At 55.9% G+C, this 16,579-nt stretch overlaps 2 protein-coding genes across 2 annotated transcripts; both read left to right on the forward strand.

Moving 5' to 3' along the window:
• Window positions 1–356: 356 nt before the first annotated feature.
• Window positions 357–1,738, forward strand: MONBRDRAFT_21202 (uncharacterized protein; the record flags this gene model as incomplete). Its single annotated transcript, XM_001743171.1, has 5 exons — window positions 357–368; window positions 816–883; window positions 993–1,139; window positions 1,284–1,426; window positions 1,518–1,738. 5 exons carry the CDS (start codon window positions 357–359, stop codon window positions 1,736–1,738), a joined length of 591 nt encoding a protein of 196 aa, XP_001743223.1.
• A 2,540-nt stretch (window positions 1,739–4,278) lies between these two features.
• Window positions 4,279–14,507, forward strand: MONBRDRAFT_23231 (uncharacterized protein; the record flags this gene model as incomplete). Its single annotated transcript, XM_001743172.1, has 21 exons — window positions 4,279–5,857; window positions 6,028–6,197; window positions 6,277–6,454; window positions 6,554–6,662; window positions 6,834–6,943; window positions 7,047–8,883; window positions 9,016–9,129; window positions 9,421–9,605; window positions 10,497–11,263; window positions 11,492–11,565; window positions 11,679–11,715; window positions 11,847–11,894; window positions 12,280–12,349; window positions 12,465–12,543; window positions 12,638–12,713; window positions 12,966–13,079; window positions 13,195–13,295; window positions 13,622–13,765; window positions 13,941–14,052; window positions 14,186–14,251; window positions 14,352–14,507. The coding sequence occupies 21 exons, from the start codon at window positions 4,279–4,281 to the stop codon at window positions 14,505–14,507; spliced, it is 6,126 nt and encodes a 2,041-aa protein (XP_001743224.1).
• Window positions 14,508–16,579: the final 2,072 nt, after the last annotated feature.

The following is a 16,579-nucleotide window of genomic DNA, read 5'->3' on the forward strand; positions in this document are numbered from 1 at the left end:
TCGCCGCGCCGTGCCACGGCCACGCTCTTCCCCCGCGTTCCCGCGGGGACTTTGACAGCCACCGTCGCGGCGTCCACGTCCTGGCACCAAAAGTATTTTTCTGTCTCACCACCATTTCTCGTCAACCGAGCCAAGGGGTTGGTCGCTGTGCGGCTCGGTACGAGAGGTCCAGCCGTCGAGGCGCTCGTGTTCGCGCTTGGCGTGCTGTTGATTGTCACATTGCGACCAGGAATAGTCACCTGCGAGCCAGGCTCCACACGATACACCCCAGGGGCACCCCGGGTCTCCTCCTCCTCCTCACTATCGCTCAGGTCAAGGTTATCCCACTTGGAATAGTCCACCATGATGGATGATGGATGCCGGATGCGGTGCTGCGAAATCCAACCGCGGTGTCAGATGAAGAGAGAGAGAGAGAGAGAGAGAGAGAGAGAGAGAGAGAGAGAGAGAGAGAGAGAGAGAGAGAGAGAGAGAGAGAGAGAGAGAGATTGATTTAAAGAGAGAAATTTAGAGAGAGAGAAATTTAGAGAGAGAGAAATTTAGAGAGAGAGAAATTTAGAATTCAGTGTTGGCTCGTGACACACACACACACACACACACACACACACACACACACACACAGAGGGCGGGCGGGGGATGTGTTCGTGTCAGGATGGCTGAGAAAGAGTCGACCGCCGAGCCTGTGGCCAAGCGCCCGCATCAGGTTGGAAGGTCATGGCGGGTGTTGCTTGTTACAGCACACCGCTGGCGAGCTGGCTGCTTATTGGATTGGCTCGGCCGCGAATCATGCATTTGGGTTTTGTGTGTATCAGCAGGAGACCCGCCGATATGCCGTCGTCTGTAGCAGCAACCAGAACCGCAGCATGGAAACACACCTCGTCTTCCAGTGAGCTGTGCCCGCCTCCTTGCTCCGCACTCGGACCTGGCCATTGCAGCAGGGCCTCGCGCAGCCTGATTATTCATCTTTTTTTTTTAATTTCCCCCCTCACCACCAGGCGGCACGGATTCAACATTGAATCTTACGGAACAGGATCGGCCGTCAAGCTCCCTGGCCCGAGCATTGACAAGCCCAATGTCTTTGGCTTTGATGATACAACCTATGAGGACATGTACAAGCAGCTGAAGGAGCAGAATTTCGAGCTGTGAGCCCGCGCGCACGTCTCTGCTTTGCTCGCCCGCGCATCTGACAAACTTCACGTCCGAAGTGGGCATTCGCACTCGAGTTGTAGCCAGACTTCAAGCCTCACTCAAGTTAACCACCTTGGGAACTGAAACGCATGTGATAGGTACTCGGGAAATGGGGTCCTGGATATGCTGGAGCGGAATATGGCTATCAAGCCTCGCCCAGAAAAGTTTCAGCGCCAAACCAAGAAGCGCTTCGACATTATCCTGACCTGCGAGTCCCGCATCTTCGACGAAGTTCTACGCGGTGCGGCGATTCGACGCTTCATCCCTGTGACAATATCGCCTTATTTTCGCAAGGACACGCTGATGAATCGCTGTCGTACACATATCTGTAGATTTGGAAGAGCGTGATGGTGCCGAGGGCACACCCGTGCACATTATCAATCTGGACATCCCTGATAATCACAGCGCCGCCACTGTGGGGGCTTTGAACCTCTACAAACTGGCTCAAATGATGGAAGCATCGGAAGATTTGGATGACGACATTGACGACATTATCGAAACCTTCCAAAAGGAGACGGGCGAAGAGCTACTTCATGCTCTTGCCTTTTATTAGCCGTTGCAACGAGGCCGGGTGCTTTTGAAAAACGACGGGCTCTAGGCCGGGCCTTTAAAAACCGACGGACTGTAGGCCGGGTGCTTCTGAAAAACGACAGGCTCGAGCCCGGCTCTTTTGCCGGGCCAAGAGTCCTCGTCGGCAAGAGCGGATGAGAGAGAGTATGTGTGTGCGTGTGTGTGTGCGAGTTGCACAACCAATGATTGCTAGTCGGACATTGACAACGTGTTGATCGTGCCCGAGGACAGGTGTCTGTGCCATAAGCTTTTGCTTTGCGCCAAAGCTAGCCGTTGCATCCCTGATGGCCGAGCCAGTGGATGTGTGCTAGCCACTGAAAAAACCCTTCTCCTTTTTCCATGGTCTCTATAAACCCATTCCTGTCCCATCTCATGTAGTCCCACTGGACATGCAATTTCTCTTGAAACCTCGCACCTTGACCTTGTTTCGGGACCATGGATTTACCTGCTTGATGCCCCACCTGCTTGTACCATGCTGCGTTGACTTGACACATCTTGGTGAATGACCTCCCCTGAGGCAATCTTGATGCCATGATACAGAGTGGGAGTAAAGAACTAGCTGCAAAGGGATGAAAAAAGCAAAGCAAACCTGTCCTGACTAGAGCCAAGGAGCCAAGGCAAGAACTGTCGAGCAGTCAAGTCACCCAGTCCAATTCACAGCCGTGGCAGAGCAGAGTTGCGACCAAGAATGGCCGTGAGCACGCTCTCTCAGCAACAGCCATTTGACCGTTAAAACTTTTTTTTTTCATCAATGATCAAAAACGAAATTTTTTTTTTTTTTTTTCAATTTGACCGTTGATGCGCTGCGTTGAAGGTTCATGGGCCATGGGATGAAGGGGAGCAAGAGCGCCAATTGATCTGCGCCAGCGCGTTGTCTGGATGGGCGGTGACCGTGCTATAAGCAAGCATGTGGGCGGTTGAGCTGCAGGACTTTGGGCGCGCGCGCGACAAAAGCAATAAACCGCTCACGCCAATCTCGCTGCTGACCTGCGGGCTTGGCCAATCTCGAGAGCCGTGGCTCGCGGCGCTTCGCGCGAGCCACTCCATGGTCCTTTTTGAGCCCGTTCGAGCAGTGCATAACAACACCCTGTCAGATGAATGGCACGAGCACCCCGTGACAGCTAGACTCACCAATATCACCCATGCAGCTGGCCGAGGTTCGTTCTCAACGTGTACATACGGGAAAGCCACGTCCAGGCAACAGCCAAAGCTGCTGTCCCTGTCGCGTTTCGGCCAGCCCATGGTTGCCAAGCTGATAGCATGCCTGTTTCGCCCGGTGTTGCTCAGGTGCTTTTATCGTGTATCACGATGATGCTCAGAACATTGGTGTTCTGGCTCGAGCCGGCGATGCTTGCATTCATGAGCCGCAGCTCATTCGCCGCGATGCTGGTTCGTTGGTCGAGGACTTGCTTAAATGATCGCTGGCCTCGCCTCTCAATGCCAATGCTGCCCATTTGCTTGATAGGAACCGTGCGGCATATTCAGGTGGAAACCAGTGCCGAGCGCCCCACGCAGGCCACCCTCCTCTTGCTCATTGACACCACCATGGTCGTGAGCTGCAACATCGCACTTCAATCCCGCCCAAGCCTAATTGGCGAATCTGGTCAGCTCTAGCTTGTCGAAGCACCCCCTCCGCAGTCCACAGAAATGAGGCACATAGCATTGACTCCAACTCCCGGCTCTTTTTTTGGCCTGGTGTGTAGAGCTGCACGTCGTGGCCGTCAAACATCGCTCCTGGTCCCTCAGCTGGGCGCCAGCAGCAAGGGAGAATTTTGCCTTGAATTCCGTGGCCGAAACCATGTTAGCCCCAGGACACGCCGCCCAATGGCGCTTTACGCAGGTATCTATAAGCTCAGGTGCATTTGAGCTTGTCATTGTGGCTTGAATCGCTTCGCTCATGCCGCACCTGTTCTTCTCCCACCTGGTAGCGAAGCGAGCTCGTCTGCTTTTCCGTTCAAGAGCAGCAACTTGTGGTGTTTCAGAGCAACGAAATCATCGAGTCTGCCTTGCAGATCTCCATGACACCACACCAAGTCCCTTTGGACTCTAGCCTGCGGCTTGCGCACACACCTGCCTTGGCCATTGATCCTTGTGGTGAACTCGTGGCTGTCGTCATTATCGATACACAGCGAGCCGATTGCCAGCGAATCCGATGTACCAGCCTTCTCACCGGGGCAGTGCGCCTCAGTCCTGCTCTCACTCACGACACGCACCCCTCCTCTCGCAACGGAATCATCGATTTGGCTTGGACCCTTGATGGAATGCTCCTCCTTGCGGTGCGTGCTGCTCAACCTGTGCTATCAAGGCAGACTCAGTCAAGCCACCAGCCTTTCTCTTCTGGCTGAGCCACACACCCTCATAGACACAGACATATATGGGGACAAACACACGAATAGGCATGCATGCCATTGATCCTCTGAGTGCCACATGGTGCCGAGCATCTCGATTCCTTCATTGCGGTGCCATTTTGTGTTCTAGGCCTCGGTGGATGGCAATGTGGCCGTGCTATCTCGCACTGCTAGCATGTTGTTCCAGGTGATTGTGAACCAACAACGTCCCCAATCAGTGCTGGTGTCAGGTCTTCCAACTGTTCAGGCTCTGGGTCAGCTTGGGCCCGGTCACTTGGCTTTGGTCGGTCAGCACTCTCTTTGCGTCATGGCCATTGAGCCACTCATGCCCATCCATCTGGTGCAAGCAACGCCCACGGCTTTTCAGGTGGCTCACGTTGACGAGCGAGATCTTGCTCGGAACGCCGCCTTCTGCGATGCCCTTCTATCCCACCCCATCTGGCGCTACCGCCCAGAGACGCACTCCGCTCTTGCCCTGTTGTTAAGACGCATGTTGCTCCGCGACGTCCTCGCTCGGGGACTGGCAGACCTGCCCCGGGCCTTTCATCAATTGCAAGCCCACCTTGCTTCAACTGATACGCGACAAATGGCTGTCCCAGTTGCAGCACTAGGCTCACTGGCCGAGGATCGCATTCTCCTTCAACGAATTGGCCGACTACGCACCGCGGCTGACGATGGCCAGTCCGTTTTGCTCTGCACCCAAGAGTTGCTGACTATACTGGCGGCGCAGGCGGAGGAACACGGCATTTTTCTGGACCTTGAGCACGACACTTTCATGCCGGCCAGTGCCGCTTTGGACTGGCTACTGCATCATGTAGGTCAACACTGGGAGGAGCAGCTGCTTGCCATTGTTCTCAAGGTCCTCAATGCTGTGTACCGCGCCTGCCTGTGGTCCCCGAGCACCCTGCAAAGTGGGGCCTGCGCCGAGGATGTCTGGGCTTGGCTATGCCGCCACGACGGTGAATTGGCTCTGGAATACATGTACAAACTTGAACTTCAGTCACATTCTCGAGTTCCAAGAGTGCGACGCCGGCCACTGTGGCCACGCAGCTGGGCCACGCTGTGCCTGCACCACTCGTCCATTCGCGTCTTGCAGCACGCCCTAGCCGATTCGCGTCCTCCCGAAATGGTGCACGTGCACTTCCCAGATTTACTGCGCTGCCAGCTCACGCAGGGTGTTGGTCCGACCCTGCGAGACATGCTGGCCGCGCGTGGCGGACCCAAGCGCACGACTCCCGACGAGCACGGGTTGTGGTTCCTCCTTCAACTTGGTGCTGCACTGCATGTCTTGGACTTTCGACACGCGCTAGCTTTAGTGGATGGAGTGCGCCGCTTCCAATTCAGCCCCTCGCTGTGGTGGGCTGAAGACTTGCAGCAGCGCGAGTCTCAGCTTGATATGGTGCAGCGTGTGCGAACTTGGCAGCTCAAGCACGAGACAGGCCATGGGCTACGAGCCGAGGCCTTGCCCATGCCGCTAGCACAGCGTGGCGTTCTTTGGCTTGCCTTACTTTTTGACGCCATCTATACTGCCCAGACGTTGCAAGTTCCGCATTTGGCTCCCCTGCATGCGCACCACAACCTGCAACTGGAGAAGGCAGGTGTGAACGCAGTCTTGGAGGCTGCACGCGGTGACCTTGCACAAGGGCGCGAGCTTCGACGTGTGCAGGTCATTCGGGCTCTTCAAAAGCAAGCTTCGGATGCCTTTGGGCTCGACCGCGCGCACATGATGGCGCTTGACCTGTATCTGCTCGCTGGTACGCCACTCAGGCTTGCTGGGCTGAAAGTGCACGTGTCCGTTGCCACTGCAAGCATTGTGGCCACTCGTCTAGGCGTCGCAAAACCTGTGCCTTGTTTTTCTTCCTTTTTTTTTTTTTTTTTAATTTGTCCGACACGTTTGTTGCTTCTTCTGCCCTCCTTTCCCAAGGTGCCTATGAGCAAGCTGTGTCTTATCTGCTACGCTTGGGTGACTGGAAGACGGCCCTCGTACTGGCTCGCGTGGAGGCAAATCGCATTTCTGCAAAGGACTGCAAACCAAGCTTTATCCTCGAGCAAACTCTTGCTCAGAACTTGCCTGAACTTGTCGGCTACCACCAGGTATATCTTCACAGCTCTCGTGCAGGTTGTAGCTGTACATTCACTCATCTATTTTTGCTATGGACTCGAATGGCCATAGAGCACCATTGCTCGGCGAGTGAGCATGGCAGCCAAACTCAGCGGCATCGTGAGCCCGGTCGCACAATACCTGGACCGCCTGCTGCGTCATGGTTCGCACCTGCTGCGTGCTCACCTACAGCCTGAGCAAGCTCATGCCCAGAGCGTGAAGAAATCCACGCCAATTTACCTGCCCCAGAGTGAGGATGAGGAACGCGCTTGGCGCGCGACCCTCCGCCGCGTGATATCAGACGTTTGTGGTGTGCTTCGGGATCTTGGCCTCTTGTCTGATCGCTCAGGAGATCAGCTCAATGACAGTGTTCATATGGAACCGGATGCCACCATGAACGTGAGCAATCAGCAAGTGCCGGTCTCTTGGCATGCCCTGCGAGACAATACCTTACAAAGGTCCGTGGGCTCACGCGCAAGTCCGATTCGATTGGGCACGTTGCCGTCTATGAAGGCAGCTTGAAAAGCCACAACGCAAGGGGTTTGGGCTGCGAATACGGCTGTCTTCTCAGCCATCATGTCTTTCTTTTTTGCTCCCATCCCTCCCGAACTCCCTCCTCCTTCTCCTAGGCTTAGTCAGCTGTGCTATGCTACGCACCTCCGTGATGAAATTGAGCATGCAGCGCAGACGGGAGCACCTGATTTGCTTTGCACCTACCTTAGCTACGCTTGTGATACCAGTGCGTCCTGTCAGGCCCGATGCCTCATGTTCGTTTTGGTGCGATCACAAATTTTTATTTCTTTGACCGTATTGCATGTGTGTTGTTTGCTTATTTTGGCTAGATACCGCCTTGCCTTGGTCGCAAGCTGAGGCGCGGCGCTTGGCTTTCCGCCTCGACCCTCGCTTCGTGCGCTGCGAGGTGAATGCTCGAGGGCATCTTCGAGATTTCAGTGCCGTCTGCCTCAACGTCCTCACTGCTGAAGCTGACGAGCAGGTGCTTGGGTTTTATCGCGCCATCTCTGGCCTGGCCGAGCGCTATCGGCGCTTGGTTCCCGAAGATATACTGACGCTACAAATGCATCATTGGCTTAACTACGATCCCTTTGCGCTGGGTGAGACAAGCTCACTGGGTTCCATCCAAGTGCGCTGCGGGGTGCCACTATTATGGCTTTCCAAGCGCACCCCTGCTGGCGTAGACTTGGACGAGGTTACTGAGCTGGGAGCTTGGACACCGTCTGCAACAATGGCCACGGCCATGCAGCAGTCGGGGCTAACTGTCGCATCTCCACTCACGCAAGCCAACACCACATCCCTTCAAGGGATCCATCCACTGAATAGTGCCCCAGCCATCAGTGGCAACCCAGTTGGACCTATCCCTTCACCACAACCGTCAGCGTTTCAAGCCACCACGCATGCCACTACGCGAGGAAGTGGCCATCCCGCAGATCTCGATGCTTCCTGGCTTCCTGACGACAGCCAAGCAAATGCTCGGGACCAGCCATCAGCGAGCACCCCCAAGAAAAGCTCGCGTCCACACCATGAGCAGCATGCAGACCATCCTTCGCGGCAAAACGTTACGCCCATGACGCCAATCATTGATGAGACTCAGGAAAGTGCCGCCAGTCGAACTGGTGCGAAACGGGAAGGGCCCACTCTACGGGACATGGACGTGCCGGGAGAGCGGTCAAGCGGCAACAACGAAGAGGGCACGGCAGGGAATTTGGTGGACATTAGCTCTAGCTTGAGCTTGAGCCTGTCCGAGGCCAGCATTTCAGCGTCTGGGAGTCAGCGCATCCGAGACCAGAGCCTGCGTGTCTTGACTGCTCACACCCCACTGCATGCCGACGCCGAGACAAGCCTTATGTCACAAGGCGAGTCTTTCGTAATGGCTGGGCCAGCAGCCTTGCATGCCTTCTCAGGGCACGGGTCTGGCCCAACTCTTGGTGCTGGCCAGAAGCTGGAACAACATGACACAGAAGCTGAGAGCTTGATTTCAGCACCCGAGTCTCAAAGCTCAACTCTAGTTGGAACTTTGGCGGCGTCCCCGTCAACTTCATCATCCACGTCTCCAATCATCGAGTCGATAGGGGCTGAAACCGACATATCACAGCCCGATAGCGCACCAGCCATTCGCGTTGAAGTTCGACCCACACCTTCGACACAAACGCAGCCCTCGCAGCTTGTGCCGAAAGGCCGTGACGACCGGGCCATCCGTTCTGAAGGAAGCGGCCGTGTGGAGGATGGGGCACGCGACGAAAGCTTCCGAGACGTTCTCTTGGATCGCAGTCGAGGGGATGGCGATGTGGATTCCAGCCTCTTGTCGGTGACATTGACCAGCATTTCGACCCGCAGCGAAGATGAGCTCGAACCCGCTCGGCACGCTAGTCAGCAGCAACAGCAACAGCAACAGCAACAGCAACAGCAACAGCAACAGCAACAGCAACAGCAACAGCAACAGCAACAGCAACAGCAACAGCAACAGCAACAGCAACAGCAACAGCAACAGCAACAGCAACAGCAACAGCAACAGCAACAGCAACAGCAACAACAGCTGAGCGATGCAGGTACTTCATCCGTCAGCCGCATCGCTGATAAGGCCAAGGCAACAGAAAGGGTGCAGCACGATTTGCCACCAGCTGTCACGCTTAATGTCTTGGGTCAAGCTGATGAGACAGCTCGGTCATCGTCCGCATCCACGCGAGTGGGGGACGCGCTGGTAGCACATGCAAGCCGGGCGCCTGCCTCCAGGTCACGCTCGCCTTCTCAAGGCTCTCGCACTTCACGATCCCCGTCCCCGATATCCGTTATCAGTGACGTGACGATGCCAGATATGGAGACTCCTCCGGCCTCCGGCACCCACTCAGAGACAGCAGAGCAGGGGCCGGTCGCAGAGGTGCCTCTGGTGGCTGGCCCCTCTGGGGATAGGTCAGGCCTTTGTTCACATCATGGCGGACCAGATTCCAAGCTTATGGTTGCATCTGAAGCCGTGACAGGAGCTCCTCGCGCAGCGGATGGAGTGCGCTCAGGTGATTTGCTTCGCCAAGAGAAGGCGAGCCACTTGGTCTCTGCGCAACCAGCAAGCACTGTGACCGTACAAGATGGACAGTCTGCACAGTCTACTACCGACGGCAACGCTGGAGCCGACGCCCAACCTCGCCTGTGTGAAGATGGTGAGTCGAGCAGTACGCACTCACTGGGTGCATTGTCTGGTTCTAGGCCAGCCGCCGAGCTGAACAGTCTGCCAATCAACGATCTGGGGTCGAATCCCGATCGGGGTGTATTTGCCAGGCCTGCGTCCAACTCGGAGAAAGGAGATATGCTCCGAGAGGAGATGCCAGTCGAACAGCAGAAAGGCGACTTGTCGGATCGAAGAACCGGGCCAGCATCTACCCTTTCCGCAGGTCAAGCGGCAGGGAACTTAGCTGCCGCTGCTGCTGCTGCTGCTGTTGCACGACGACTGGATCTCGGAGCCGCGCGGAACGAATCGCAGCCTTACTCACATCAAGTGGAAAACAGGCGTGCAGAGTTCCTGGATGCTGCTGAGCAACCTTCTTCAGACCGGTCACGCGCAGCGCGTGAGGGAGAGCAGAGCAAGCTCGGCTCTGATCCTTTTAAGCAAGTGCATTCGCCGCCCAATGGTGCGAAGCGAGCGTCGTTAGCGACTGAGACGCCTGACTTGACGGACCGCTCCACGACCCGGGTCGGGCGGCATCAATCCTTCAAGGAGCCGCGTGACGGGGCCAACGGTGCACCACACAGTGGGCTGCAGAGGTTCAGCAGCTCTCATGTGGACCAATCCACCGTTGAAGACCTGGGTGGACATCACCTTCTTACAGTGAGTCCATTGGGCCACCCTGCGAGTGCGCCGTCAGCTCATGCTTCTTTTAACAGTTTGATGGAGGGCCCATCTCAAGGAGTGTCGCCCGCCGCCATTACTGTCAATGATCGGCCCTCGGTCGTGGCGAGGAAGCCACACTCTGCGTCAACACAATCAGCACATGCATCGAGCCGTTCCGAGGGGTTTGTCGGGCCAGGCTTGCTTCGGCTACAGGGCTCGACACCACGCAAGCAGGATCCTGTGCTCAAGCCATCGTCCGGGTGCTTGCGCTTGAAGACTCCCGCCAGCGGACCCACCAGTTCTTTTCTTCGACTGCAGAAATCAACAGCGGGGGCGCAAGGGGGTACGACGACGACACCATCGTTTTTGCGATTAGCGACCACGTCGCGACCGTCAACCGAGGCCGCATCACCGCCGCACACGTTTGCTCACGGCACACATTCGCTTTTATCAGACAACAAGAGCTTTGCGTCTCCTCAAAGTTTGGCAGTGCCTCCGCGTACCCCAATGAGTGCCATGCTGCGCGACACGCCGGCACGAGTCCGTCGACGCATGGGCCGGCATAAGAGCGTCGGCTTTGATGTTCCTCCTGTGCATACACCACAACGATCGAAGCAGCCCGTGCCTGTCACGCCTGGGTTTGCATTACCTGCCCAATCAGGCAAGCGCTTTTTTACCAGCGATGCAGCGTCCGATGACGAGACGGACGATGCGTCAGATGATGGAGCAGAAGATCGGCAGCCGCTGTTCGCTGTACCGCGTTCGGTCACCACGCAGACACCTCGGCTTCCTGAAGGCCTTTTGCGTTGGAATCTCATTGAGCAAGGCACCCAGACTTTGGTCGAGCGCCATGCGGCCAAGACACAAACCGTTGATGCAGCCGTGCCCCCGTTACGAAGCGAAATTGTATCCGTTGGCGCCAACCCTTCACGCGCGCATGAATCCGCGCGAGCAACGCACTCTATCGAGGGCCTTCCAGATGATTCCTCAACCATAGAGGGGCCGCGCAAGCGCTATGTGGATTTAGATACAGTGCGGGTCCTGCACCACTCGCCGGCGAGCTCGAAAGCCCCATCACCTCCATCATCCTCCGCTGTGGTGGACGACGACATGGCAGAGAGGCACGCGCCCGTCGAGACGCGGGCAGCACGCCATGGCCCAGGGTTGGGGCCCGTGGTCTCACACGAGCGATCCACTTTGGCGTTTGATCCAAGCATGCTGGTTGGTCTGCACGCGGAGGGGCACTTGGGGCGTTATTTATACACGAGCCCACTGCAGGAAGCCGTTGAGGCAGGCGAGGGCGCGGCCTGGCCAGTTTTGCCCGAGGGTGCAGCCACCAGCTTTGCCGACCAAATAACCAACACTCGGCGACCTCGAGTTTTGAAAGATACTCCGCGGGGTGTGCCAGTCTCGTCAAGCGCTGTTTCATTGCCTCGTGTGGCTGTGGAGGAGCCTCAGCCGGCAGCTGTGGTTATCCAGTCTTCCCGCGATCCAGAGGCATCGGCTGGGCGCTATTTGCACCGGTAGGTTTGTAATCTGGGCTGGGGAGATAAAGTGACGACTGTTTCTGCATGCTTGGGCGCTGCTGGCTCTTTCAACTTATGAAGCAACGTGGGAACTGGCGGTACTCCTCTAGGTTGCGGGAAATGAAGCGCGGGCATCAGTTGCAAAAGGTTTGTGCTTGCGCTTCTCGTGGTTGGCTGTAGTACTTTTTGTGCAGCGCCTTGAGTGACATGCTGATGGTTACCTTGTGCTTTGGTGCCACCTGCTTGCCTTTTTATGAATTGGCTGCTGCTTGCGTCAGATGGAGTTGGATTTGTCAAGCATGGATGAACGGCTTGACGCTGTGCAGGTATGTGAGCAACCTGACACTGTTCTAGCTCAAGTCAGGCGTCAATTTTGGCTTACACGACCTTTTTCGTTGTCTCTTCCTCTGACGGCCGCAATGGGAATGCAGCACATTCTTGCGTCTGGAACGGCCCCAGACGTGGGCTTGGAAAGTCCTTAAGGTCGGCGTTGCGTGTCATTCCGTCATGTAGTCCAAGGTGGCCGAGCCACGCGCAGTATTAAAAAGGCAACCGCACTATGGTTGCATGTCGCATTATTTTCTTATATCCATATAACAAGTATTAGAACGTTAGTCAGGCCAAGGACAGTGTTGTCCTTGGCCTTGAACACCCACTAATTGATCTCCTTTTCTTGTTCTTGCCCTCTTCGCCTACGAATGGCTTGTCAAGACCCGAGCTGAGCGCGGCGAGCTCGGGGTTGACATGAATCCGAAGATTGTAAGTGTTTCACTTCTCAAAAGTCAGATTTTTTAGTGACCGTTGCTTTTTTTCCGGATCATGTTATGGCGAGCGAGCGAGCTGGACGGACGGCAGCGGGTGATGGTTGTGAGCTGGTGCTGTAATGGCGTCCACAGGGTTCAACGAGGCGGGGGCGGATGCGGTGATGCGCAAGTATCCAATGCTGCTCAACTTTAAGGATGCCTCTCAAGCACGGTGCGAGGGTGGAGGGAAATGATTGCCACTGTATTCACATCCTCGTCACACCGTCGTGTCGCGGCTTGGTCTTACATGGGCGTGCCGTGCACAGCTATGCGGGTCTCCTGGAAGTGCAGCGGGAGCGTTGGCAGATTGGTCTGACCTGGCCACATCCTCCCACGGAACCAGTACGGCGACGATTCGAATGCGATGCCCTTTTGGAGGAACTGCTTCAGCCATGCTGGGATCACGTCCAGCTGGCCCTCGTCCAGACCGCCACACCTGTCCACTTTCTGGATGCCCTGGCGGACATGGTGACGAAGCAGCTGCAGGTGAAGGCAGCGCACACGTGCAGAGAATATCAGGGATGTTGGTAGTCTCAAGAGAGGCGAGTCCCAAGTATCTCACATGATACTTGTCTGGTCGGCACGGGTCTGCAGGGGCATGGTCCCAAGTGTTTACCCAGCGACGTTATTGATCAACTCTTGGAACAGCTCTGTGCGGTGCCGCAAGAGGACTTGCATGCCATCAGTGATGACTTTACGTTGGTGCAGGTACGCGTTCTCCATCCTTTGATTAGGGGGACTTTTGCGCTTTGCCCCATGCATGAAGCCACGGAACATAACTTTATCCCACTTACTTATGGTTGGATGTCGATTGCGCGCACAGTTTGAGAGCGGCGGTCATCCTTGGAGCCTACGCATCGGCGCGAATTTTCCCGCAGAGGCACCCCGCCTGACTCATACCTTGCCTGTGGAGTGGTCGCCGACGTACGTTCCTTACCGCCATGTCTGAGTACATGGATATTATTTGTTGTGCACCGGACGTGCGTTCAAGGTGTTGACTTGTGACGTGCTTGTGCAGATGGACCCCGGATACACGGTTGCAGCATGTCGTGTCACAAATGGCGGAGCAGCTGAAGCAAGCCGAGCCGCTTTGGGCAGCCACTCGGGCGCTCTATGAGCGCTTTGACGTCCTCAACCCTCGCGCATGGGCACCTGCGTACGAAATTTGGCCGAGACTAACGTGTGCAAGGGAAAGCAGTGAATTGTTCGCCTGAAGCTCAAGCAGACCATGTCTTTTTCCTCTCTGTTAGGGCGCTGACCTTTCGGCTAGCCACAACGGTGTCAGGGGTGGTCGTGGACGTCACTGTTGATGCACGGGGCAGCCAAATGCTACCAGACGTCCATGTGCTAGGACCTGATACTCGCAGTGACCCATTGCGAGACCAATGGCAGCGGTATGTCGAGTTCAACATCACATGTCTGGCAAAAGGCGGCTGTTTCCAGTACACTTGTTTACGCGGGATCGCCGGCTGTGCGGAAGGCCGGAAGGTAGCGAAAGGGTTTGTGGATGGGAGAGCGGATCAGGCTCATGCCTATATTTGCTTCAACTGCGTGCGATGCCTGAGGTAGATATGCAGCCGGGGGAACTGACAGGCCGGATGCGACGTTGGCAGACCATTTGCAGCAAGCCCTGGGATCAGCGTTGGCGGGCCCGACGGGTCAACAGGCCACGCATGAGGTGGTCAGTCGTCTCAGCAGGCTTTTGATTTCAGCTGCATCCACCGTTCGAGCGTGCGCTAGACAGGCGATGGTCTTTCCATGGCGCTGGTCGTCTCTTTCTCAATAGTTGTTGTCAATGGGTGTATGCGTGTTAGGCTGTGGAGAAGACTGATTGTGGCATTTGCTACAGCATGGAATTGGAAGATGAGCTCCCGTCGGAGGTGCGGATCAATTGCTAGTCGAAGAGGGTGGGGCTTGGATGGGGATGGACGTGCATACGCGGTGCTCACGGGTTCCTCACGGGTTCTCTTTGGTGTATAGACTTGTCACAATGCACAGTGTGGACGGTCCTATCATGCCAGCTGCCTGCTGGCATGGTTGCAAGCGCTTCCCACCACCCGAAAGTCGTTTGATAGCCTGTTTGGGCAATGTCCTTTTTGCCAAGCGCCCATGACGCTTGCCCTAACCAGTCGCTGAAGCTTGCGCTAGCGCGAAGACCACGAGGTCTCGGCCAGCGCGTTCGGATACGCCCTAAGCAACGTAATTGAAGTGTAAAACGGTTCGAAGCTGGGCCGGCCTTACCAGCCACATCGCACAAATTATTACGCCATGCCATCAGAAGCATGGTCCTCTCGTTGGTCGTTTCCCTCCATCAACCCCAACGCCTCTCCTTTGCCTTCCTTGCTTCGACAACTCCTACGTTGCTTCCTCCCTCTTGAGACACCCGTGTCGTTTCAAAGCAGCACCCCCGCCCCGCCAGCGCCGTATGCCGTTTTGGTTTGATCCGAATCACGCAAAGTCTAACTTTATTCACATTTCCGCTTGTTGAGCTTATTTTTTTTTCCGGATCGGGTGATGCACGGAGGGTGGTGGTCAGGTGTGTGGATGCCGTGGGCTCTTTGGCACGAGGGGTGACTATCACTAGCCAAGGCACCGAGTGTACTGAGTGTACTGAGACTGGACACTTGGTGTTTGGTGCAGGAGAAGAGAAGGGCAGCATGTCAATGGGACGTCGTCGCGCCGCGGCAACAACGGCGGCTGAGCGGTTTTGCCGGGCAGTGTTTTTCGGAGAGGGCTTGCTTCTATGGGTGTCTGGCATCCTGATGCTATGGCAGCCCGAGTTTGTGATGCGGCAACAGGGTTTCGCCCCTCGTGATTATGATCACGCCGTCTCGCAAGGCAATTTGCAGCAGTTTGGCGCCATGTGTTGCTTGATGGGCTACATTGGCACCTTTGCCGAGATTTCTCCTCACATTGCTCAGGCATGCCTCTTGGGCGATATCCTGTGGATGCTTCCGTTTCTCCGATTGGTACGTTTTCCGCTCGCAAGATGGTTTGAGGTGCCCGCTCGGCTCGATGGTAATATAAACTCGGGTGCTAGTCTCACACACACACACACGCTTCGGACGGTGTCCAACATGGCGCTGTGCTGCTCGTATTGCACATGACTGGTTGAAAAAATCGTGCGGTGCGCCTGGCCATCAGGTTTTGGCTCACGGCGAGCTGTGGACCCTCGGCACCCAGTTCTCCATCTGGAGCGTCGTCTTCTTGGCCAGCGTGCGCATTATCTTTATTCTTACCCAGCGCGTCCAGACGAAGCAGATCAAGCAGTACTAACTGATTGTTGCCACCATTTCCCGCCATCGTGCATGGCTGCTCCATGAGGCACGCGAGGCTGTGCCTCACCTACCAGCGATCTCCTCTGTGATGCGGTGAATGCCAGCCTTTATTCTTTTTTTTAATTTTTTCCGTCTCTCCGGCGCATGTTTTGTGGAGGCGTCTGGATTGATGGCTGGCTGGTCGATCATGTGCCATTGTGACTGTTTCAGTAGCATTGCCGCATCTTGTTTGTGCCGGTGCCGGTTGGCCTCCTCTTGACAGTACTATGATGACCGCCAACTCCGATGACTGGTGCGACTTTTACAAATGAGAAGCAGATGATAATTATTCTTTTCTTGTTGTTTCCTTTTGGCGCTCGTGCGCAGGCCGCGCCCTGTTGCGTCTATGGCTGTTGCGTCTATGATTGTTGCACAGGGGGGGGTTTGGGAGGCCCGGAGTCCCTCTGGGGGGCGCGAGAGCCTTTGGTGCTATTCGTGTCTAACCCCGTTTCATGGGGAGCGGAATTGACGACCGTTTTATTCATGATCTTGGACCGGGAGCGATGAACGTGACTGTTCCCGCTGCATCTGCAGTCGCCTGACTTGACAAGTCATGCTTCCAGGGGACCGACAGGGTGTCAATGTCCAAAACACCAAGCGCCAGCGAGGGATCAAATGATGCCGAGGGATCGGGGGGGGGCAGCTTGTGAGAGTCGACCGGCACTTGCCAAGCGCTTGCCATAGCTCAGCCAAGCACCACCGCCTTTGATCATAATGACGCGAGCATCCATCCCAAGTACTACCAAGTGTTTACCAAATGTATACCCTTGGACTCCCAAGCGTTTCCCACATAGACCTCATGATGATGCGAATGGTCATGGCGACGGCAAACAGTCATTCTGTCAAAGATGAGGATGGAAAATCAAGGCTAACGGTGTTTGATTCTTGATT

The sequence above is a fragment of the Monosiga brevicollis genome, genomic scaffold, assembly GCF_000002865.3.
Source record: "Monosiga brevicollis MX1 MONBRscaffold_3 genomic scaffold, whole genome shotgun sequence".
Taxonomy (NCBI): Eukaryota; class Choanoflagellata; order Craspedida; family Salpingoecidae; genus Monosiga; species Monosiga brevicollis.